We start from the raw sequence: 26193 nt of genomic DNA on the forward strand, positions 1-26193 counted from the left end.
CAATTGCTGAAGTAGGTATTCACTTGCTTTTAATAAAAACAAAACAGATGAACATTGATTTTTCAGATTTAGTCAATCTTTTAGGAACATATAGGAGAAAAAAAAAAGTACTCCTGTGCCTGTAGAATGTATGAGAAATCCAGACAATAAACAATACTAATGTAGTTTGTAACTGTGTGACTTCCATCATGTCTGGAAGTTTTGGCAAAAATTGGACATGTAATCTGAACTGATATGCATAAAAAGAAACTAATCAGGATTAAAAATAGACATGTTTAGACTGGCAATATAATTAATTAAAAGAAAAAGTAAAGGGATAAATGAAATCATGCCTTAAACAGATTAAAACATGAGACTGTTTCTTTTTTCCCTTGTAAAATAATGGCATGGAAACAAAAATCTTGCAGAGTCGGAGTGGTTTACATCCAGTGTTGCTCATGTAAAGTGCACACATTTAAGTTTGAAATCAGATTCTCTGTAAGGCATTAATTTGTTTTTTATTTGAGAATTGAAGTAGTAATAAGCAAGCTTCCTATAAAATGGAAATATAATTAATACAATTTTCCTCTGAGTTCAAATCAGATATTCTTTCACTAATTTTTATTTTCATGCAGCAGAGAATCAATACTGTTCTCATTTTTCCAGCTAACACTCATTATTAAGTCTGTTTACTTTTGTAATTAAGAAATAAATTAAACCTTTTTTTTAAACAAAGTGCTGAGATTAGGGACTTATGTAGTGAATGTAAATTTGGAGCTATTTCATGGTTGATATGAAGGCTGTTTAACATTATTCCCACATTAAAAAACACATCTCATCAGTTTTTTTAAAGTGAGTTTTATATTGATTTGCTTGATACATTTTAAAAATTGATAGCATAATTATATATATCTATGATTTAATATATATAATATACAGCATGTAAAATATATGAACACATAATGTTTTATGATGAAAACTTGAGCAGATTTAGTCCAAAACAGGAGTGAAAGTGCTATGGACCCATTGAAATGAGATTAAATAGCAGGTGGTAGTGTTCTAACAGTAAAACCAGTTCTAACAGTACAAACACCCAATCTGGAAATAAGTGTTGTATAGTATGTGATCATCCTCCACCTGTAGATGTGATGTCAGAATTCCTTCATCAAGGTAGGATTTGTGTTGAAATATCACTCTGTGTGGTTCCAGGTGCCTCCACTGCCATTTGTGTGTACTCAGAATTCACTCAGAATTCAGACTCCTTCCCAGAATTTTTCCTGGAGTTTGCATCTTGCCTGTAGCTCAAAAGGTTGTGAGATATGTGGTGCTTAAGGTGCTCCTGTATCACATGTATTGGGTCATATCCTGGCCTACCAAACACAAATATGAAATACAGAGTGTTGACAGGTTGGAAGGAGCCATCCAAGCTCACTCTGTTCCTCTGATACTTGAAAAGAGGGTGAAAACATGGTTTGACCTCAGACACTCCACCCTTTTTGCAGAAGTTTCTTCACCTTTACTCATTCAATCTGCAGAGTATTTCACGGCACAAAAAGCCTTTTCTGAACACAAATGTGCCCCCTGAACTTCCCCATGGGTCTGTTGCTGATGGCTGTTGGGTTGTTGGTTTGCTGGAATCTTGGAAATGACCAGAGAAGATAAACCTGGTGACCCATCTTGAGCTAATCATTCAATGCCTACTGCCAAGGGTGGTATTGAACAAAAAGGCATCTTTGCTAGTGACAATGTAAGAAAAGCAAATTCGTTGGAGTTGTTTCTTCCTTGGGTTGTCTCACAGGCTGAATGTGCGCTGTGACGCAGAGGTTTTGCACATGCTGTGTTCAGGAAGGGCTACTGCTAAGACAAGACTAATATTTGGACAGGCAGGACTTGGCAGAGCTGCCTGAGCTATTGTGAACATGCCAGCGGGACGCCTGTATTTTTGTTTGTCAGTTAGTTTTCCTTTTAAATGTTTCCATTACAGTCACAGTGCTCTGAAGTGGTGAGAATTTTTTAAAATGTTTAGCAGTTTGCACTCCCACTGTTTTCTCTGATGCTCTGAGTTTCTCTGTTTATATACTTGAAGGATTTCACATGTATTTTATTAGTGCTTCACTCCAAAGAATGCAGTCTTGAGGCTTTCACTATGCAGTTTCCAAATGGTTGTTCAAATACAATTTTTATGAAGAGGGCGTATGAAAAGTCTGAGGGAAGCAGGAGTGAATTGTCACTTGTCCTGATGTTCTGAATGTAGAAAAACTCTGAGAATTTCACACAGTTTCTGTTGCCTACCTCCTTCCCTTCCTACCTGGAATTCTTTGAGTTTCACTTGTTTTGCCTCTGAACCACTCAGAGTTAGTTGCAGAATTTTTCCTCCTCTGGACAAGCTCTTTCCCAAATTGTGAAGTTGTAAACAAGGGCATGTCAAAAGGTGAGGTGAAAAAGGAAGTGAATGCTTGGAAGAAACACGAGGATAAACAGTAGCAGTGGATAAAAACGGAGTTGTGAGTCCTGAATTCTAGTCCAATGCATAGGAAAATGTAAATTTTCAGTGGCAGTTGGCTTGTTTTGCAAAGATGAATGGTATTCATTGATTTTTACACATAGGTGAAAACAAACTTGAAGTCATGCAATAAAATAAATTAGCAGGAGACAAGCTGAAGTAAGAAAAATGATCATGAAGTGAGTTACCATCAGTGCAGAGGTTGTTCAAGCAATTCACTGGATTATAGTAATTATTTCAAAGAGAATTCCAACTTAACAGTGACAGTAGTTGAAGGCTAGTTACCAAAGCAGAATGACACTTAAAAAATCTCAGATTCTGATGATATGCAATGAAAATGGCTTGATATTGTGTCAGTATAAAAACTGTTTTATAACCACTTCAGTTAGGAGAAGTTTTCACCATTGTTTCATGAAATCTGTTTTGGTTTAGCCTACAGATGTGTTTATGTAACAGATCCCTTATATTAGCTTGTAAAACCTTTCATTGTAGTCTTGCATTGTGCACTTCCAGCCCAGGAAGTGTATTTTTGAATGAGCTCATTATTTTACTAGATACCTCTTCCACCAAGGGCAGTGATGCATTTATGTAGGGTATGTCTGTTGTACAAAATTAAGAGATATGGTTATTTGATTCAACTCTGTTTTTTTTTTTTCTTATACCTCATCTCCATCACCTCACAAAGTAAATTATCATGTACTGCTTGTGCATTGCCAAGTGCACTTTGTGCATGCAAAAGCACGAGGATCTCGCACAAGGAGTTTTTTAACAATATTTTATTGCTGGAGACACTATTTGTTTAGACCTTTGGGGACCTTGAATAAACAATAAGGTTTCACTGTAAGGGTGCTAGACAGATGATCTATTTGCATTTTCTTTTATGTTCTTGCAACTGTCTGTAAAACTGTCAGGTTGAAGGAGCCAGTTTATCAGTGAAAGGATAAGGAAGAGATAAGTCAGTTTAGTTCCACATGTTTGAAGTAGCTACTGCACTTACCCACATGTGTGTTGTGGATGAAAATATGCTACTGAAGTATTTTCATCTTTTTCACTAAAAGCAGAAAAAAAGTAGAGTAAAAAGCTGCCTCTGAGTTAAAGTAAAAATGTACTTTCACAACACAAATCTGCATGCAAAAATCACTATGCCTAATCCCATTGAAAGAACCCTGAAATTCTCAGCTGGGATAAATCTGAGATTCACTCCTTTTAATGAAATATATCTGAGTTTGGAATGTGGTTTTAGGTGTTGATAAGAAATTCAGACCATAAATATCCTTATGTAATCTTCAAAATCTTCAAAAAGAATATCAGTTTATATAGATGCCTGCCTAATGCTTTGTTATATTCAAATTATCAGTGCTTTTTCTATTATGTCTATTTTTAAAAGTTGATATTTACTTAAGCTTTCATAGAGTTTTATATTTATACCTAGTCTATTTTGTGCAGGTTTTTTTTATTTCTAGAAGAAAAAATAATCATATCCTGTGTTGTCAGTGATTTCCTTTGCCTCCCACTCAAAGTATTTTTACCACTTTTGTTGGAAAAACGGAAAACTAAAAAAGCCCCAACCCATCCCAACAAAATAAAACAAGAAAACCAACTTACCCTAGACTGAGAATATGTTTCTTTATGGTTTCTTTATGATAGTTATCATGCCCTCTTATTGTCCTTGCAGATGTTTCCCTTGATTTTATTTTTCCCTAGCTCTTCCTTTAGTTATTTAGCTGATGGCCCAAATACTGCGCAGAATTCTTTTTGTCTCATTTAATTTAAAAACTCATGCTGCTGTGCTTCTCTGTTAAATCTTATTTTTTCCTGATAAATTGGTCTTTGCTTTAATAGGGTAACATTTTAGTTGTATATACTATTGGCTATGTAACCATTCCCAGTGAGTAGAGGATTACTGGTGGCAGATTTTAGATGTGGTAAAAAGCATGTGAGCATTTCTGTATCAGGACATGCTGCTTCTACAACCTGAGTGTGGACTTACTTATTTTGAAATCTTTGAGTACTATTTCAGTTTGGTACTATGTTGGACTACTCAGATCAGTGTGCTGATTTCCTTTATGGGCGGTGTGTGCCTGTAAATCCACTTCTGGACATGTGGACTTGGGAGTATTGTTAAGTTAGAGGGACTTGTTAAATGAGAATAGGGATGTTGGGCTTTAGGGAGAAAGCTGGGTATTCTAGTCAAATTATTTAAATATAACATTTCTCATGACAAATGACATAGTAGTTTTAAGGCCTTAATATAAAAAAGGAAAGAAAATATTGTAGCTGTTAAGTATCTGACAAACCACTGAATCATGTGGCTTTGTTGCCTTATGTGGGCTTTATTTTTCTGTGCAGGAGATTGTGTTCTAATTTTTGGCTCATTGTTTAGCAGCTTTTCTGTTGGGAATACCCAAAATATTTTTTGGTAGTTTGACCATGGAAAATTAGCTGTTAAAAAATGAAATTATATCCATGAAAATATTGAGAACAGTTACAAAATCTTGCCATCACCGCTGAAACCTTCAGGAATATATATTTGATTAGTCTTTATTAGATAAAATATTTAGGATACAGTGCGTAGAAGGTTCACATTTCACTTTGCTTTCAGCTAGCACTTTTTTCACCACTTTCTTATCCTTCATTCTGTATGACCCACTCACTTCTGATTGTCATACCCATGTAGCAGTCAGCATAAGAGCTTGAGGTTGAATTTGTGAAAAGCACAAATGGATCACATTCACAAAGGTATCTCTTGTCTCTGAAGAAAGAAAATTAAATGAGAGCAAAACTTTTCATGTTATGAGATTCTAGTTTATTAGTTTCTGTGCTGCCTTTGAAACAAGATTGGAGAAAACCACCTTCTCTGGACAAAAACCAAAAAAATCCTCACCCTTGATATTTCTTGGAGGAAACTCTATGTGCCAGAATTTTGGAGCAGAAGTTTGAAATTTGACAGGAGAAATAAATTTGCTAACTCAGGGATCTATCTTTACCTTCTCTTTCCAAATTGACTTCACTTCAGTCAAGTTGAAAATCTTCGAAAAGTTGCAGTTAACACAGTTTGGTGGCTAGTTTCAAGATCAAGCAGCTGATTTCCAGACAGGTTGCACTTAACTGAATTAAAGAACTCCATGGTAGGTGGGACCATCAGGAATTTTTCTATAGTACAGTTCTAAGAAGGGTCACGTCTTTGCTAAGATAGATGTGAGAACTAAAATTATTAAACTCTCTTATTTCAGACTTTTTTCCTTTTTTTTTTTTTTCCTCCCCTCCTTTACAGCAGCATAAAAATCTAAAACTGGCAAGGTGAGAGGAAAGAGAATAGGACAGGGTCTCGGGGTGGAAAGAGATAGGATTGCAGATGGACTAGGAGCAGTCATGCTCCTGGGAAATGTGCAGAAACCTGTCTGCTAAGATTCATTCCTCTCTATAGCTTGGAATGCAGGGTAAGATTTGTGAGTCACCATTCCTATCCTGGCAGAAAATATCTGTGAAGTCTCTGGCTGTCTTGCTTGCCCCCTGTTCATCATTGCTAATACCAATCCATACTGCAGTATGGGGAGGTTGTATTTCTCTTTATATACTGAACAGCAGAATTTAATATTTACAGATTCCTCCTGTGCTGATGAGAGCCATGTAGTGTCAATTTGACATAACACAACTGCTTTTTTTTTTTTCTGTAAGTGTAGGATACATAAATGACCCAGTCTTCCCTATCAACCTTTGAATAATTGATGTGGCAAAGTTAATAACTCATAAATGAGGTTATTCCACTGCCATCATGCTAATGACACCAGCAGTGCAATGGAAAATTTTATCATAGCTGCCTCTGTCAGAGTCTCAGTTTTGCAAAAAATTTAGCCTGGCTGTTGAAAATACTAATTTTTTTTTCTGCATTATTTTGATGAAAATACGTATTTTAATTTTAGACAAAAATATTAAGGGTTTTCTGTGCAAGTTACTTGAAGTTAGGTGAACACTTCCACTAACCAAAAGACATGGCTTTTAAACATTACAATTTGGCTGCGTATTGTTATATATTAGTATTACTATATCTGTTAGCATATTATAGGAATGTTTAAGGTGTAAGACATTGTATTCACTTTTGGAGTTTTGTTACTAAATTTGTTCATAGAGGATCTTGGCTTATAAGACCAGAAGGAATCATTGCAGCCTAGTCTGACTTCCTTCACAAAACAAACTACAATGCTTCCTTGAATTATTTTCTGCCCATGTTAAAGTAACATTTAAAAACTTTACCATGGCATACCTGGTAAATATGAATGCAAGTATATAGAACTGTTATGGAAAAAAATATTTGAGGTACAAAGAGGTTGAAAGGGTTTTACCTAGTCCTTATACAACACTTGAAAACCAGGGTTTCTCAGAGCTCGAACTCAACACTTTAGTTTCTGTTCTGCTTTTCTAATCCCTGGAATGTTTTCTTATATAATTTGTTTATTATTACTTTCTTTTGTAGGAAGGGGATCATCTAATTCAAAATTGCCATCTGTTCCTGCAGTTTCTTCAGTGCCTGAGGATTCTGCCTCCAATATGAGGTAACTTCTCCAATTGATCTGAACAACTGGGCTGTAGCTCATGTTATTGATATTACAATTGATATTCTGATACCACATAACTTAAGAATGTCCTTTTGCTGACTTTCAATAACTAATGAAGGTTTGGGAAAATATTGTGTTGGATAATTAATTCCTTCTTACATTATATATGTGTATCAATTAAAAATTGTCAGAATCTATATTCCTTTTTGCAAAATTTCAGCAACTTCCTTCTTACATTGCTAATCACATGTATCTTTCTATTAGTATTACAGACAGGCTTGAGCATGCTCTGGAAAAAGCTGCCCCACTTCTGAGAGAGATTTTTGTGGATTTTGCTCCCTTTCTTTCTCGGACTCTTTTGGGCAGCCACGGCCAGGAGTTGCTGATAGAAGGTACAAGTAAGTTTCCATTTGAAAAAAAGGGGGTTTTGTCTCCTATGTTTTGCCTTGGAGACTGAAAATTTCTTGATTTAGAAACTTTCTTCTGCCTTTAGCCCTCTGAGGTCATTGTCATGGCCTCTTGTCTTTGCCATCTCTGCTACCTCTTTGTGTCAATCTTCCTTTGTTTTCCAACTCTCCTGGCCATTTGTCCAGTAGAATCTGGTGTACAAAATGTGTTTTGTGAGCTTTAAGAGAAATTTTGGTGAATATACAGTGTAGAGAGTTGGGTACAAAGACCTTCCACTTTTACTGGGATGTTGTAGCAGAAGGATTCTTGGGAACTATGTCAGTGGAGTGTGATCTGGTCTGTCTCTCACACGTGAGTCTGCTTCTGGCTTTTTGGTTTCTAAGTGGAAGGGAGTCCCACAGGTAAGAAGAATACATTGTAAGTATGGAGGAGAATCCTCTGGCACATCTGAAAGGATGGGAATTCCTGTGCACAGTAGTGATTGTGGCTCTTCCTGGTGGAAGATTGGAATGAAATGGTTGAGATTGAGTTGATGAAGTTTTCTTTCTACTGGTGGGTTTCTCTCTGCTTAAAAATGAGGCTCAGTTCTGCAATCCAGACATTAATGTCCTCAATTTAAAAAATTGTGCATATTGAATGAGTGAATTTAGCAGAGCGACACCAGTTTTTAAATTTTCTCAGAATTTGGCTATAAATTACTTTGTTCACTGATTTTTAGAGTGAAATTTTCAGGTTTTGTCCTGTTGAAAAAGTGACAAGAGCTTGTTGCAGCTTCCAGTGATAAGTGCCCTCATGATAGAATCCCCTGGTTGCTTAACTTGAGCTCGCACATGAGCTGTATTTGCACTAACAGATCTAGTTTCTTCCTAGGGAATTAAAATTCTTCTAAAAACATTTTTGAAACTATTTGTTTCTTGGATTAGGACAGTCATCCTGTTTGAAGTGCTGAATATGAGCATTGTCAGAAACACAGACTATCAAACACTTAAGTGTTTCACTGAAGACTGCTGATACCAAAATTGAGACTTCATTAAACTTCACAAATTAAAGTTATTTAGTTTAGGAGCTTACCTTGCTTATTATTTGAGGTAAGAAGAAATGGAAGGAAGAAGTATATGAATTGCTTTCTGTGCTTTTCTCAAAAAGATGGGGTTCTGCTTTTGTTTATGTGGATATCATTTTAGCTTATAATTTTTTTTCACAAGGCAGCTTCTATTAAAATGTTTGTTTCATTCATTTGATAAGAAAAACCAGAAAAAGTTTTTCTCAAAGCTTTATTTTCTCAGGAGCAAAATATCCCTTTTTAGTTACGTATTTTTTTCTCTGAAGATAAAAGAGAATCCGGTTCAAAGTATTTTGACTGTAGTGTAGTTATACACATGGATAGATGAGTATTTAATAAATTGCATGAGCAAAAAAAAAGAGGGATAATCACTGGGAGTGTATGTCTAGACAAAAAATAAACACATGAAACCGATTTTTGGTTCTAAACCCCAGTTATAGACAAACCCAGACCAAAATGCGAATACAAATAATAACACTCAAATTAGTTTGTAAACAACTGAAAATATATAATAGGTTACTGCTTGCACTTCTGCTTAGGTTTAGTGTGGGGTTAAGGGTCAAAGTACTAATAAGAGTGTTTGGGATGTCTGCTGCCATGAAACAAAATGGAAACTTGATTGATAGCTGGGGGCTGAAAGGAGAACGCGCAATGGAGAAAGCAGAGGTCATAAAGCCATTTCCCTTCTCTGCATCTGTAATGACCCAATCCTTCGAGAAATAGCAAAATGTAGATACAGTGGATTAATATAACATATGTTAACCACACTTCTGATCATTTTGACATACAAACGTTTATGAAACTGAGTAATGGGGGTAAGAATTACTATTAGCTGCTTCTTTTAGATGGAAGGCAGGGAATTTATGATTTCCCTCTCACATAGGTACTTTTATTTTGTGCTGGTGAAGTACCAAATTGAACTGGAAGTGGCATGAAAATTTTGGTTTTCTTTTGTTTGTCAAAATGCCTCTGATCTATATCACTTCAAAATAGTTTGTGTTAGTAGCTGGTGCCATATAAGCATGCATTTATATATAATTTTTTTTCTTTTTGTAGGTCTTGTGTGCATGAAATCTAGCAGTTCAGTTGTGGAGCTGGTGATGCTCCTTTGCTCTCAGGTGAGGTTTAAGTAACAATATCTGATACTGATCTGTTTGAACACAATGGAAATTAGAGATCAAATTTTACTTTAGATTTTACTTTTAACTTAGGTTCATGTGTAATAGGTAAAAAGATAATGTACAAGGCCTTTTGAGTAAAAAAAAAACCATAGTGATTGTGTCTATTCAAGTGAGTTTTTGTTACCTTGCTATTGAGCATTTACGTAACCTTGAAGATGTAGGTGTGCCTACATAATTCTGTGCTGTCATTTTTGTAAGATGAGATAGAATCCATAAAATATTAAAGTTGAAGAAACAGATTGATTCCTGCATCTTGACATTCTGAATCCTCTGGGATAAATAGAATTTTTCCTTTTGTGTAGAGGTTATGAAATGAGTGATAAATACTTTTGAAACGCTGTCATTCCTAATTGATTTGACAAGTACTAAGGATTTGAGAAAAATCTAAGAAAGCAACCCTGGTTGTCATCAGTTTGGGACATTCTGCATTCCTAAAGGCAAAGTGATTTTAGATATGTAAGAACTTGAGAACTGCCTGTTCCTGTGGTTTGAAAAGGGGCAGAGCCTAAGGAACTTCTAAAAAATTATGTATACTGTATTAATTGGATATTTTGAGGGGGCATTTCTTGCTTTTTTTTTTTTTTTTTTTTTTTTTTGTAATTAAATAGAAGACTGTTTTTATTGAGCCTTTCTTTTGGTGCCTTTAAAATTATACCTTTCTGGTAGTAAATTCCCCTACTTAAAAGTTTAAAATAGCTTTTTTTAATGGGAATGGTATTGGTCTAGAGGTCAAGGGTTCTGACCCATTTCAAAACCTTTGACCTTCATTTACAACCCCTATGGTTTGCTTGCCTGACGAATAAGGATAATGCAAAATTAATGTTTCTTCACATCGATTTATTCGTTTTAGTGCCTATATTGCCAAATTTATTTAGAGTGTGCTGATAGACATTTCATGAATACAAATGAAAGAATCATAGAAGGTGTGAAAAATCGATAGTCTACATTGTCAATAAAGTGCAATAAGAACAATTACTTCTGGAGATTACACCTAATAGATTTTACAATGAACTAGTGAAGAGTAGTTATGTTTTCCAGTGAGGTTATTATTAATGAATGTAACCAGAACTTTGCTCATATAGTTTTCCATCTTCCTCAGGAAATACAGTATCATTTTACCCTGAAAGGAATTTAATATTCCTCCTGGAACTTTTGGAATTTACAGATTGTTAGTTTACATATGGCAATACTGGAAGTGAACATTGTTCACAACTTCTAGAATTTGAACTTGCAGCTGATGTAAATTATAAAAGAATCTTTGCTACTGAGAAATCCATATAACAAATGTTTCTGTTCATCCAGGAATGTGTTAAAGTAAAAACTAATCCAAGTATTAAATATGTGTCTGACAACTTGGTATTACCATTTAGAAAAATTAGTTTTTTGTATCCATGCTGCTTGTATCAATAATTAGTGCTTGACCTTTCCCTTTTTTGGGGGGTAAGGTAATCTAATCTTTCTTAAAATCATGTTGTGCTCTGTACTGTACGTCACTTGTTTGGTTTTGGGAAGTGGAAAGGATAAGGAATAAATGATGTGCTCTAATGCATCTATTTGTCATATGTGTCACAATGCCACTTAATGCTAATCTAATCAAATTGAAGCTACCATGATTGCTTAGCAGTGCAAGTTGCACAGGCTGAGGTGGTTCTTTGTGGAGTAGTAGAAATAAACCAATAAAGTCACAAAGACCTCAAAGTCTTTTTAAAGTTACATAGCAGCTGTAATTTTTGGCAGAATATGAAAAATGATGTGAGAAATGAATCTAAAATTAGCTCCAGATGTATACAGATTGTTCTGGGGTGATAATTACATTTTTCACTTTGAATTTTCCTAATTCAAAGAGGTCAGCATGGCAATCACAGAAGTGATTTATTTTGTTAAGAAGTGAACTGTCTTTTGCTACATGAAAGCTTGAGAGATATGAAATTGAATTTCAAGCCGACATTTTACAGATACTGGGAGGAGATGGGGTTGAGCTTGATTGATTTTTTTCTTTTTTTTCCCCTTCTTTTTATTTTCTTTTTTTCCCCCGCAAGATAGGGTGGGAAATGAAGTGATAGCCTTTTGCTAAAATTTTAATTAATTTTTAAGAGGAGATGGAGAGGATGCAGTGCCAAAGATCAAAAGATCAGGTCAAAAAACAGTTTTTAATCACATAAATAATGTGGCACAGTTATGAAGTAAGTATCTGCAAATTTGATTTAAAACTTCACAAATTTGTCAGCCATCGTTTTATGAAATTGAAAGATTGCTCTGATTAATCTTTGGTGTTTTTTTATGAGAATCTCTTCTCAAAATTCATATTAAACATTGAAGAGATGATGTAAGTGCTTGGGTTGTTTTTCTGAAGCACCTGACATTTTTCTGATGTTCATTTAGATCTGTGGCTGAATTATTTTTCTTCCTCAGAAGTGGAAAATGGAATAATAATATCCTACAATTTTTGTTCATAAAACTGTGAAAATAAAAATCTTTAATGGGTGAAGTAATTTAAAAAAAAAAAATCAAGAGGTACAGTTCTCTGTAACTGTGTGTGATACTATTTGTGACTGGGTAATTTTTCATTTAAAATTCCTATATTTAGGCATATGGATGAAGACCCTTATTTAATGTTTTTGTGGTTGCATGTTGATATATTGCTTTCCGTTTAACACAAGGTAGAAAGAGAAACAGGTGGTTTGTGACACAGACAAAAGGCTTTTTCCAAGACAAAAACAGTTTTGTTTTTTGATAGACGCACTACATTTTGAGACGTGTCTGTGTGTGTGTACTTACATTTCTATAAATCTATCAAAACATAAAGAATCCTTCATTTAATATTACTGCAAAGTGTTCCTGCTTATTTGACATTAATATCATTTTTGAAGGAATCGACGTTGCATTCAAGGCCACTTTATAAAAGCGTTGTGTTGCTCATCCTAATTCAGTCTGACACACATTCCAATAACACTACCTCCCTTCTAGGGTTTAAAGCTAAATTTATGGCTGAGCATTGTGAAGTGCATCATTTAAAAATGGTTTCAACCCAAAACATCTAATAAATAAATAATGTGTATGGCTACTCAGTAGCAGACTTTCCAGACTAGAAATCATTCCATCGGATACTCAACAGTCCACTATCGGAGAGGGCTGTCAGATAAATCTTATAGTAGCTGCATTCATGTCCTGTAAATCACATGTTATTGTCTGAGCCTTCTGCCAGGTCATCTATTCTTTTCCCATTTATCAGAAATGCATACAGTACAGTGAACCTGGAAGCACCATCTCGTCTGGCCTGGCATCCTGTCGGGGTAATTAAACCAGCTGAAAGAGAGAAGTTCTCTTTCTGTTCTCCCCGCTAAATGAGGAACATCAGCATGTTGGAGGTGCTCACATGCAGTTGTGAGATGAGACTTCTGCAAGGGGAAACTGACGTCACCCCTATATTTTCATCTAGTAGGGCTCTCTCTGTGCCTAAAATTCAAAGGGCATGGATGAATTGAGTGCATAAATGCTGCTGTGCTTCCTTTCATTTGTCAGATATTTTCTTGAAATACATGACTGTGTAGGAAAAACTGTGATCTTCCCTCCTCTTTTATGTCTTTTATGAGGGGATTAAAAATATTTCTCTCTTGCTAATGTGCATGGAGCATTTGTCTGATTATTGTAGCTCCAAGGTGAAAAGGTATGAAACGGGTGAGACAGGTTCTGTGATTGTCCTTGATGCCTTTGGATTTACAAAATTTCTGGCATTTGAAAGATTCTCCTTTCCATAGTCATCAACTCAATCATCAGTGGAGTTTGTAGAGTACTAATCAGGTGGTTCTTCTCAGATTCATCTTCTACTTGGGAATATTTTTCTATTGAATCTAGATATTCTAGACTACAAAGTAAACTTACACTAGCTGATTCAAACACTGTTCAACTTTTGGATAATTTTCTAAAACTGATGGAATGCAACCCAATCTATTTAAAAGGTTACAACTGAAAATTAATAAGTACTGCAACAACTTGTATGACCCCTCCACCTCCACTGCCCACATATGCACCCCATGTGCTTGTTCAAGGTATTTTTATTCTTGGTTCCTCTTTCCTCTATCCGGTGCTCTAAAGGCACATTCTGGATAGCTGATGGTGTATGTAAAACCAAGACCAACGTTTCAGTACATGTAATTCCTTGATATTTTATCTTCTGGAAATACTAATATGATATGTTGCAATATAACTACATAACTATAACTATTAGATTTGTAGTTATGGACCTTGATAATGTATTACTACCATTGGGGAGGTGGAAGAGGGAAGCATAAACCCTAATACTCCAAATATTTTTCATGTGCAGAGATAGCGTCTCCTCATATTGCCCAGTGAAACATAATCGTGATTGAACATGACGTGTGCACCTCTGACAGTTTTTGGAGGTTTACATGTGTATTTAATAAATACAGCAGACACTGATAAGTAGTCTTAACACAGAAAAAAATTACACTCTGAAAGTTGGTCTTGCTGCCCTTGTAGGCAAACTTTGAGATCTTCAGCTTGCTTTCTTTTTCTTTTTTCTTGTCTAACTTAGTTGTTGCTGTTTAAGTGGTGAAGTTTTTGCCACAAGTATTTCTTTAGCATGATATTTCATATTCTGCCAAATCCCTTTGCTGGTGGACTGTGGTGCTCTTACTTTGATAAGGAATCTTAATTGAGCAATACCAGCTTATACCATGTACCCATACAAACCGTCTGATTCCGTTATTTTCCCTAAGGAAGAGCAACAGGAGTTGGATTTTTTCAGCAGAATTTTTCCACACCCTCCTTCCTCTTCCACCCCATTGCTTAAGTGTTTGTGGAATGCAGTGGGATCTCCAGGCTTTTATGAGTATCCTCTGCTCAGAAAAAAAGCTTTGCATCGATGACCCAAGTTCATTACCTCAGGAATGGATTTCTGCAGTGTGTTCTAAAATGTGGCAAGCCTTTGAATTGCTTGGAGATTTTAGTTGATGTAGTAGATGGCAGGTTTTCAGTGTTGGTTGAGAGAACACATTATGCTGATGCTCTGTGATCTGCACTGGTTCCTAATTTACTTTTAAGTGCAATTTGATGTGATGGATAACTATAATGATTGCTATGAAGTTTTAATTGAATTGACTATAGGTTATCCAAAAACCAATGCTACTGTGATACCATGGCAGCCCAACTCAACAGATTCATCAAAACTCTTTAGCAACACTCTGCTGAAGATAGGAGAGAATAAATGCTGTTGGAATACTTTTTATGTGCCCCAAGTATTAGATGATGACATTTTAATCACAATAATGTTCTTCCATCTAATCATTTTGTTATAACAGCTGAAAAGAAGTTTAAAAGAATTTGATAATCCTTTAGATATGTGATCAAATAGATATATGTGTGTTTTGGCATAAAGGGTAGATTTTGTAGAGATTTTGTAAGCTGTCAGATGATTTTCTATGTACTGTAATACATGCCCTAATTTCCTTTTCAAAACCATTTAGAAGATATCAGGAGTGGAAAGGTTTTCTTTTTATACAGTGTGAAGTTCTGCCAATAGGATCTTTGTATCAAAGATTAATGCAGCTGTACTTGAGTTAAAAAGCTTCAGTGATAGATTGCTTTCATGATAAAATGGTTAGAAACATAACTTTATCAGTCAAATGAAAATGATTTAGATCTTAACACACAAAAATTGAAAGAAGAATTTACCAAAGTCCAAATTGAGAGGATCAGGGGAAGATTTTGCATGAATCATGCCCATAGGTGTTTGTTTTGTGCCTTGTATTGCTAACTTTCCTTGAAATGTTGTGCCAGAAACTTTATAGTGCACTTCTGTCTTATTTTTAAATATTTTTTAAAATTATTTTTGTTACTTGAGTTATTTTTAAATATTTGAAGATTGGAAGAACATTTACTAGCCTAACTTTTTGTAGAGATGAGGTAACTGTGGAACGGAGAATATTCAAGATCTTCTTATTCTTCTATGGATTATTTAGATTCAGATCTGCTTCGTACCAAGTGGATCCAGGCACGTTAACAAAACTGTGCAAATCCTAACATTTGAAAACATGAGGTTGCCAAGCATGTTATTAATTGTTAATGCAAGCAGCAGTAGGGATGTTTCTAGTGTAATTTAGTAACAAATATTGCATGGTCCTCGTAAGTGGAAAACAAAATGGAAGATCTTGATCCTAATGTGTGTTAGGATGCAACTGGATGGAAAGTAATTGGGAAATGCTATTGAGCTTTATGCATAGTGCTACTTTTTATAGTTTCAGTGAAAAGATTTTGCATTATAAACTGTTTTCTCCTCAGAAATTATTTCTTCCCTGCAATGTATGTTTTAATCTACAGTGATTTAGTTTTGCAGGATGGAGACTGTGGTCAGAGCCAGGAAGAGGGGGAAAGTAGATCCCACAGTAGCCAGGGGCCATGCTATCAAAGTATTCTCCTGGGGCAGAAGAGATTTTAGTTCAATTAATGTTTCAGGTAACAGTTATTATCACCAGGTAAAATAATCTGTCTGGAGTTTCAACATATCCTCACAAAGTAGCTAATAGTCCATTAAGGGCATTCAGCAGTTGTGTAGAAGAGTCCAGTTTTGAAAGAAATTAAGCTCTCTCAGTTTGTGAAAGCAACATGGTGATTCATCTGTTTGTCCTCAATTGCCATTTCCTTTTTTTGTTATACAGGGTTTCTGCATTTTCCTGCATTGCAAGAGACTTGATATAGGCACAGTGAGCTGTTTGGCTAGTGGTCAGTAGGATTAACTTTGGAGAATGTGAATGAAAGTCCTGGAAGGTGTGGGTGGGAACTGGCTGTGGAATCCACGCTCCGTAAATGTGGTCCTTTGGTGCTTGGATTTTAGATTTTGTCTTGTCAGTAAGTTTCCTTCTAACAAAACAGAAGGTTACGTTACCAAATCTGTTCTCTAGAACACCTGAGTTCTCCCTTACGCTGATATGTCTGGGGATTTATGCATAGTGTGACTTCTTTCCTTACTGAGTGGGAGTTTTGCTTCCATTTCTGAAATCTGAGGATTTCAGTTTGGGTGCTGAAAACATCTATTGACAACTTTCATGCTTGGTATTTGTCACTGAGCAGAGTACTTGGAATAATTACAAATGGATTACATGTGCTATGGATATTTGCTGCTTGCTTCATTGAACTATGTTATACATTTGAAGTGTCTGAAACTGAAGATCAGATTGGTAGATAACTGTCTGAAGTGCAAATCTGATAAGATTGAAATAAATGGAAACAGCTGGGAAAACCTTTCCTTTGAACTGGAGTATTTTGAAATTACATTTAAATTAGCTGCATATTTTATTTTTTTTTTTTTTACTTAAGCAGTATGTAGATTTTGTCTTTCCAGACCTAGATTATTGTAATATATTCTGTGTGAACCCCCAGGATAATGTAAAACCTGTCTATTAGAACTTCATCCCTGCTCTGATTTCCTGTTGCTTTCTAAACTGTTTGGGAGTTTAGTTGCCTGTAATTGCCTGTTGAATTCCATGGAATTTCTTGGAGAGCACCCTAGCATGTTTAAGTACAAGTTTCTTTAAAACTACTGTTCTTAAAATTGCTAAGGTTCACACTTTGTTACACTTAAGATCTGCTTGAAATCTATCTTTTCTCTAAGGTGTAATTACTGGTTTCATAAATACAGTGCTTTTAGTATGGTTTATGTATCCATATGGCCATTTAAAATGCCTGTGTCCATACTGGCTAAATTTAGAAAACAATTAAAAAATTGTAATGGTCTCATACAAGAAACAATACTCCATGAAGTGAATGGATCTATATTGTCAGTTTGCTCAGTAGTAGAAGTCAAAGAAGTTTATAACTTTGCTTTTACCTTAGGCATGAAATAGGTTGGAATGTATTGAGAGTTATTTGCTAATACTGCACAAATAATACGCGACCTATTCTTGACTTAGTGATGCAGTTGTAGCCTGGCAGGTGGTGGTCTCAGTGGTTAAAATGTGTTTGCTTTATATCCTTATATCTTTCCATAATACTTAGTCTAGGAGGATGTTTTAAGGATTTACTCATTCTCCAGTTTGGAGATGAAATGTACAATGTGAGATTTTAAGATGAACAAAAAACTAGTGTTTTTTGGTTTATGCTACACATCACCCTTCAGGGAAGGAATTGTGAACTTTGTGGTTTAGAAGTATGAAAAAGGCATGACAGGTTCTATATATTAGACTAAGAAAGTGTGTAGAGAGGTACAAGCAGATAGGTATAGTAAAGCTGTGACGTTTCTGTTTGGAGCGATGTGAAGCGTTGTTTCTTGGGACAATCCAGTTGGAGATTCAACATGTCCTACAAGTTTTTGGTAGAGAAATGGATAAAAGATTGGTTTTATGGTTCATAACCCTATCTGTGAAATAGTTTGCCACATTGGAATGGGGAGAGATGAACTTTCCTAAGTTGTGCTTACTAAAACAGATTTCTGTGGCAAAACTGAGAGGTTTTTCCTCCCTGATTTTCTTTTTTTGAAGTACAATCTTTAGTGGTTCTGTAGACTTCTTATATATTATAAGCTCATATAAAGAAAACCTCTCTCATGAGTTAAAACTATATGCATTTGGTCAGAGATCCAGGACATGGTGTTGGTGTGAGTTTAATGGAAAACACACCCTCTACAGCTAGAAATGCTAGCCCTTAAAACTGTGTTGCTGAGGGTTTGTTTGATTAATGTTTAGGTTTTTATGTCTAGGGAGGAGAGTGGATTGTCTAATGTAAATGTGAGTCTTGGGAGTGGGATAGGGGAACAGGACAGCTTCATTTCCATTAATGTACAGTGCTGCAGATGTTCAAAACCAAGGGAACATAATTTAGCTACAGAAGCAAGACTTTTTTGAAGAAAAAAGGCATCCTGTTGCTTCACCAGCACACTAGGACTTAAAAAAACACCACCATTTAAGGTGAGTTTTGTGCAGCAAGAGCACACCCTGTGGCTTGGCAGTCTAGTCAGAAGGATGATACCACGCTGATTTTATAACTAGATCTTTGAACAATATTCTCATGGGTGGTAAATGCAAAACAAAGTAATATCAACTGGCACTTAATTCTGTGAGCTCCCTGCTGGTGGGGCTCTGCACTGAAATGGAACTCTTCCTGACAGGAAGTCAGCCACGAAGTGTGGAGACCTCTGAAAATAAAGTGTGCTTTAATTTGACACCCTGCTGTTTTACAGCCAGTCTGTTTAATTTGAGACTATGGAAAGAGGGTTAGTGCAGGGGAGGGGTATGAGATTATGGAAAGTTCAGTGAGCAGCAATGCTTGTTGCTGATTTAATACTAATTACAAATATGGGAACTTTTTTGTTCGTGTTAATAAACCAAATAATGTGTCTCTGTTTCCAGGCAGAACTGCTTGGGGAAAGTCAGGATTTGGGAAGCTGTGCTATTTACTGGAAGTTCTGCCCAGAGAAACTTAGTGTAGTGGTGGTGTTCAGTTTATTGTCTGACTTGCACTCTTATTTATATGCATTTTGTCTATTTCTGCAACTGGGAAAACATTTGTCTCATCAAGGATTGTTTGCAATACACTGATTTTTCCATGAGTATTTTGCAAAAAGTGATAAAAACTCATATTCATATTAGGCAACAATCATGATATTGAGATCTGTTAGGTGTTAGATCCTAGTTCAATTTTGATTCAGAAGAAACATCTGGATTTTCCAGTGTTATTTGAAGACTTCTGCAGACATTTATTTCTTTTTCTTTGTGAAACCAAAATTGATATATTTTTCGTTTGTTAAATCTGCTTAGTGAGTGCAGGTGAGGATTTACAGTGGAAGGAGCAGAAAATTATTATTTATTGTGTTTATTGTATTGATAGATGATAATAGAGACCTTTGTTGCAACATATTGTATATATAAAATATTTTAGTGTAAATAAAGACAATAGACGTAGGACAAGGAGGGGAGTAGAGTATGCAAGTGGAGTGTAATGGCAGAGATATTAGTTTTTCTGCCTTTTTAAAAAAAATTGATTTAGCTTCATTTTTTCTAAATCTTTTCTTAAAAGATCTGCATTAGGATAGGATTGCCTAAGGGAATGTCAAGGGACAGGTTCAGACATCCTGTGTTATGAGTGAAGAGGTGGGATTGGCTTGCATTCTTAAGTTTTATTCCCTCAAATAGCAAGAATCTTGTTCATCATGTGCATGCATTCATTATGAGAGCTTAAATAGAAACCAAGTTGCATTTGGGGAAAAGGGTGATACCAGAGTCATGGAATCATAGAAGGTTTGGATTGGGAGCATCCTTAAAGATCGTTTAATGCCATCCCCCCGCCGTACAAAGGGACTTATGCTTCCAAAATGAGTGTTGTATTTCTTTATTAGTTAAATTTATGTATTTGAAGCTAAGAACATTGAGCCGGAAGGTTGCTGCTATTTGATGGTGATGATGAATGTTGCTGTCAGTGAGACCAGTCCAGCACTACTGGTGCTGTTGTTCAGCACTGAGTTTGCTGTGATTTTCTTGTTTTTGTAATTTGTAGTCTACCTTGAAAGGCACTTTCCTTCCTGTTCAGTGGTTTTACAAAATCTCAAATTGCAATCACAGTTAAACAAAAAAGCACTGGAATCAAGGGTCAGTTACATTATGTTTCTGCTATTCCTCAATTTGTTTGCCTTTGTTCATGAAAACGATGCTGGCACTGCAACTTAATTATTTGGATCTTTTTTCTTTGTTCATCCTTATGTTGTCGCTTTTCCTCACGTCTGTTTTTCTGACTTATCTCCATTTGACTTAAGAGTTTTTTGCTTCCCATTGCTGCTTATTTACAGAAATGCTTGGTACTTTGATTTCTCAATTAATGTTTTAGATTCCTGTTCGTATTCTTTCTGAAGCAAGTCTTTCATCTTGGCATTGAAAATAGCCGATGGTTAAAGAACCTGGAGAGGAAACTGCAGTGGAGAAGGTTTGCTGCTAGATGAACTCAAACCTGACCCCTAATTTTGTTTCATGAGGCGTCATGGCAACAGCCTGCTAGTGGGAGAGAGAAAGGGAGAAGCTGCCTGGGGAAATTGCTTCCTCCATCAGAAACTGGGGACCTGGAAGCAGCGATCTACTCATTCAGTTCTTCCCCCAGTTTTTTATACTTCTTTGAAGCTCGATGCAAAAATGAAGTTTATGGGTTTTGATCAGAGAGATATGCAGCTTTTATGCTGTGAAAATTATTACTGCTATAATTTTATTTATGCAGACGATGATATTTTTAGGATTTTGTATGAATTTTGGATTAAGTTAAAGTTTTCTTTTATTTCTGTTTTAAGAATATTTGGTGTCGCCGTAAGTTATGGCAAATGCAGCCTATCTGAAGATTTTTTGGCTGAGTGCAATTGTTAAAGATTGTATATGCTGTATCTTTCATAGTATTGTTTTAGGATAGATTTGTGTCCTTTGTAGAGAAGGCTGCAGTTGTCACTTTCAGAGTAATCTCTCAGCACAAAAGTCATTGTCTGACAAACTGACAGTTTTTTCTGTGGTATTTTTATTGAAGAGTTTAGTACTTAAGTATGTAACTCCAACCCTACATGTGTATAATTTATTTTCAGAATCTATAAAAGCTTGCTGTGACTTGAACTCTAACTTTTAAGTATTGAAATTAAACTCTCATTATAGTTTTAGGCATTTACCACTAACAACATAATACTAGTTTATAGGAAGCTCTGTTTACATGGAATAACCCACATGGTTAAACAGCAGGGGAGTCTTCTGCTTTTAGTTAAAAACCTGCTGTTTCTGTATGGCTTATTTACTACTTCTTTAATTCTTAATGTAGTGTGCTGTGGAATTGAGCATGCAAAAGTCAGCAAAGAGTTCTGGTTTTTGCGTCTAAGGTTATTACTTGCTGTACAATAATAAAGGCACTATTTTATTGGGTTAGTTGTAATTAACTTCAGCACTAGGCATTGATATAAATCATTCCTAATCTGTTTTCTTTACATTTTCATTCTTTTAAACTGGTTGAACATAGCTTCTCTCTGTTGTCCTTTTACATGAGGACTAGGGTTGTAATTGCTTTTTTGAATTAGGCTGTCGGAAACTAATGTGCGTGTTGGTCCAAGAATTGATTAAGGAACACTAATGAATTTCATATAGCACTTTTAAAAGATTTGTAATAAATACTCTGCAGCAGTGATAGCATTAGAACTCAATACAGTGTTGTCATGCTCTGCAGCTGGGAAAGTATTTCAATAGAAGAAACTTTGATTTGGTTTCATAGTTAAAATTGTGAAGAATTTTGTGGTTATGAATAAAACAAGAGAGTCAAGTTCCAAATTTTCCCCAGAGTATGTTTTATGAACGTTGCTATCGTTATTATAATCTTTGTTTTGGTGTTTGACTAAACAGAGGAAAAATACTGCAACAGTGTTAATTTTAATTTTTCTGCTTACTGTTTGATACCACATGAATCCTGTGCCGTTCTGACTGATTTATCAACACACACATACTGCAGCCTGATCGGTTGTTCCGCAGCAGCACAGATTGAAACAAGGATTTTGTTTGTTCTTTTCAGTCACCTTTGCAACACTGAACATGTTTGTTTCTTGAATTCCTTCTATTTTTCAGGGGTAGATAACCACACATGCACGATCTTTATGTATGGTTCATTAGTTTGATATGAGTGTGTTGGGATATTTTCTCACATTAGTGGATGTGGTGTTATACCTTCACCTGAGCAGCTCTCTCATCTAGGGAATTTTCACACAACTTTCTCCTAGAAGACTCATTAAAATTTTCAGTACAAAGACTTCAGTTGTGTACTGTCACCGGCGGAATTTTTGACAAAAAGCAACGTCTTTTTTTAATGGAATGCTGGCAGTAAATACTTTTTATTATAACTGGGTGTGCTTGATAGTTTTAAAAGTCTTATAAAAATAATTAGCTCTTTTATATAGTTCTAATGGCAGCCTTGCAAGTTTCCCCTGGAGCAGTCTCTAATGAACAGGCCTTGATTTTTCCAGTTGGGCTTTCAGATTCCCGGAGGACTTGACTTCAGACCTTGCAGGGCAGCAGCTGCCATTTGTCTTGAGCCCGGAGTTGCCAAGCAGACAGACCATGTACTAATAGGACACATTTGTACAGCCCGAGTGCGTGGGACCCCGATAGAGCCCTAATGACCATCATCTGTTGAGAGCTTGTAGCTGGCCAGGGTTAGAGTAACTTTTATCACCCTTATTGAAATCAAACCCTCTCTATTGATTAGTGAGGTAGCTTGCCTTGTTACATAGATGCCATGTTAAAGCTTTCATAGAGAAGCCTTTGTTTAAATTTCAGTAAACCCAAGCCTGTTTGATAAGGGGTTTTTTAGGATAGTAGTAAATATTTTCACAAGTTCTCACTTCCTTTCAGGATTCAGCAACAGTGGTGATGTTTTGTAGAGAATGGGCCATGAAAATATTTGTTTTTTTGGTTTTTTTTCTCAACCAGTTTCTGATAGTTCTTTCATTATTTGTTTATGGTTTTAAAATTTTATTTGAGCATTCAGATATGTCTGTATATATACTGGATAACTATCTCAAATGTGTTCTCGTGTTATTTGTGTATTAATTTGTGTCATATCTTTGCAAAACGTTCCTCTTTTTTAAGTCCTTGGCATGTGGTAATTTCGATATTAAATTGCTGCATGGTTTCGAGATATGATTTCCCATAACTCCATGTTGCCTTTAATTTTTTTCAATGGCGTTTCATAGATTAAAATAACTGAAGCATGCTTCAACCTTAAAAGTAATTTATGTTTGCAGAGATTCTGCTTAACATGCAGTCTAACTTTTTTTTTAATTATGAAGAACCCAGCTGAGATATAATCTACTTTTCACTATATGTTCTTTATTGCTAAGTTCATTCAAGCCTGTAGTGGATGTGGTGCTGAGAGAGTGCTGACACCAAGTGCAAACACTGCTGAAAAGTTCTTGATAGTTTACTTTAGGCACTTAAAGATTAGTGTATCTCTCTATGAACAAGTTTTTCATGCAGATTTGACCTTTACTCTAGGATATAATATGTCTCTTAGTCATATGTTAACACATTTTCCCACCCTGCTCCTTAGTGCCCCATTCATAGTTGTCAGTACCAAAGTCATCCTTCTCCTTTGTTTCATGACCAAAATAAATTATCAAAACTCCACCAGCTTTATGGGAAGTATGGATTAGTGAAAAATTTTCTCATTTTTACCTGCTGATTACTGTGTGTTTCAACTGCTAGAATAATTTTTAATTGTAGAATATGTTAAACTGTTTGGAAGGATTTTTTTATTTTTCTGGGAAAAATGAGTTTTTAAGGAGTATGCATCTGTATATATATATGAATGAGAGCAGCAGAACAGTTTGCTACAGTTGGAAATAGAGCCGTTTTAATCTATTGGAAATGCTTTAAATACTTTTTTCAAGATCCATGGCTAATTGCTGAGCCATCAGATTAGTTGATGGGTTGGTCTTGGAAATGTTTGTATATACCTTGAAGAATGTATGTTTTGGGGTATTCATAGAATTGCAGAAGGGTTTGAGTTCAAAATGACCTTAAAGAACCTCTAGGTCCAACACCCCTCCCATAATTGTATAAAATATGGTTATATTACTTTACCAAAGGTGTCCAGCTGAGGAGGGCTATGTCCATTTGCTGCCTACAGGCAAGCATTTCAAATTCCAAACCAGAAAAATGTGTACAAACAAAATTTTCTTGGCATTTGTTTGAGTGATTACAGTTTATGAGTGATTATATTGGGCTAGATAAAGGCTCCACTTTGCTTCTTGTCCCATCTCCACCTATAGACACAAAGAGGCACTCAAAAAGAATAAAATAGGACAAGTGTGATACTCTTCCACTCTCCAGCAGCTTTTGCTCAGAGTGTTTTCTGAATTGGATGTAGTTTCTCTGTATTTAGCCAATATTAGTGTGTTTGTTTTTTTTGGTGTATGCTTGTTCCATCTCCTCTTGATCCTATTGAACTTTTAATCACCATGACATGCTTTTGGTGATAGATTCTTTACACATTGTGTAAAGAACCACCTGCATTCTTTGTTTTGAAGCTGGCTCCTGATATCTACTGCTTGCAGAAAAAGGCTTTTTGGGTGAATAAGAGATTCTTGAAGTATTTGTTCTGAACAAGGATACTCAGAATGGGTGTGAAGCCAGTAACAAATGGAAAAAAAATTCCAAGGCAGAAATTTTTTTAAGAACTTCACTTATCTGATCACACCGTGTGATTAGAAATGGACTTTGTTTTTATGAAAGAAAATATGAGGATCAAATGGTGTGAAAGACTTTTGAAGACAGTGTGAAAGATATCTGAAGGCTGAGATTGCTACACATACACATCTAGGTACAATGCCATAAAATGGGATGTACAAGTGCTAAAGACTGTTTGCTGCACTAATCTTGTTGCTGGTTATGGTTTAATCCAGTTTGTGGTATTTTGTATGTTTTGGTCTTTGATTATAGTCTAATGCATGCTGTTGGTCTTGGTATTTCCTAGAAAAAGAGGTAAATGTAGTAATTAATGAGTTTTATTAGAGCATTTGGTGCTGTCATACAACTGATCATTAATTAAGGTTAATTAAAAAACCCCACTGTAAAATAGATTAAATAACCCCAGCATTACTCAAATGGGACAACAGGTCATGATATCAACCTTGAGGGAGATTATTAGTTTCTGAAAGGAGGGGTTTAAGACCACTACTGTTTAATGATTTCATTTAATGACCCTTGTGCACTCAGTAAGAGTGTGCTAATGAAACTTGTTGATGATATAAAATTAAAGCTATAGAGGTTTGGGGATGTATTTTTACACATTTCAGAGTTAGGCTGCATAGAAAGGAAATGTAGTATGTTATTCCATACAAAATTATAATTCAGATGAGGTTTGCACCACCATTCAGGAAAGGTTTTAGTCCTTGCCTAGGGTATTATGGGACTGTTCATAGTTTCTATTAAGGAAATAGGTGACACAATAATGAGTTATTTCCTTATCAGACACAGTATTTGAATAAAATGTGATTTCTTATTTGTCTCCTTGTCATGGTGATTTTTCATTGGAGTTATTTGGATTTGTGTCCAGTGCTTCTTGGTTTTCCCCCTCTCTCACTGCTGAGTGTTCAGTGACCAAAAGCATTAGAAGTAGATGATGTCTCTTGGTCACTGAACATTTACAGCCACGGGAAATGATGGGCAATTACCTACAGCTTAGAACAGGTATGAAATTATTGTCTCAGTTGATCTTCCCTTACAGCCCTTCCTCAGAAAAGTGCTGAAATGTGTTTTGTAGTTATTTAGTTGCATTAGTGGTTGAGTTTGAGGCTTTTAACATGTTTTTTCCCTAATACCTTTGGGAGATGGATAACTAAGATGCTGATATAATAATGCAATATGTATACTGAGTGTAATTGTTTGAGAGTGAACATATACTGTGGGGAAATATTGAATGGCTCATGAAAGATGAAGACCATTAGTCTTTTCTTTCAACTATTAAAATAAGCTTTAGGGTGTGTTC

At 35.6% G+C, this 26193-nt stretch overlaps 1 protein-coding gene across 4 annotated transcripts in view; it reads left to right on the forward strand.

Annotated features, from left to right (window-relative positions):
- LRBA (LPS responsive beige-like anchor protein) overlaps positions 1–26193 on the forward strand; it is a 365003-nt gene that overhangs the window by 87427 nt on the left and 251383 nt on the right. For 3 of the 4 annotated variants that reach the window (XM_033059906.1, XM_033059908.1, XM_033059909.1), the window contains 3 exons: positions 6957–7035; positions 7303–7436; positions 9566–9627. In XM_033059906.1, the coding sequence (XP_032915797.1) occupies positions 6957–7035; positions 7303–7436; positions 9566–9627 (275 nt within the window). The remainder of the gene's footprint in view (positions 1–6956; positions 7036–7302; positions 7437–9565; positions 9628–26193) is intronic. The other variant, XM_033059907.1, reaches the window with a different exon arrangement.

This window comes from Catharus ustulatus, chromosome 5 (genome assembly GCF_009819885.2).
Source record: "Catharus ustulatus isolate bCatUst1 chromosome 5, bCatUst1.pri.v2, whole genome shotgun sequence".
NCBI lineage: Eukaryota > Metazoa > Chordata > Aves > Passeriformes > Turdidae > Catharus > Catharus ustulatus.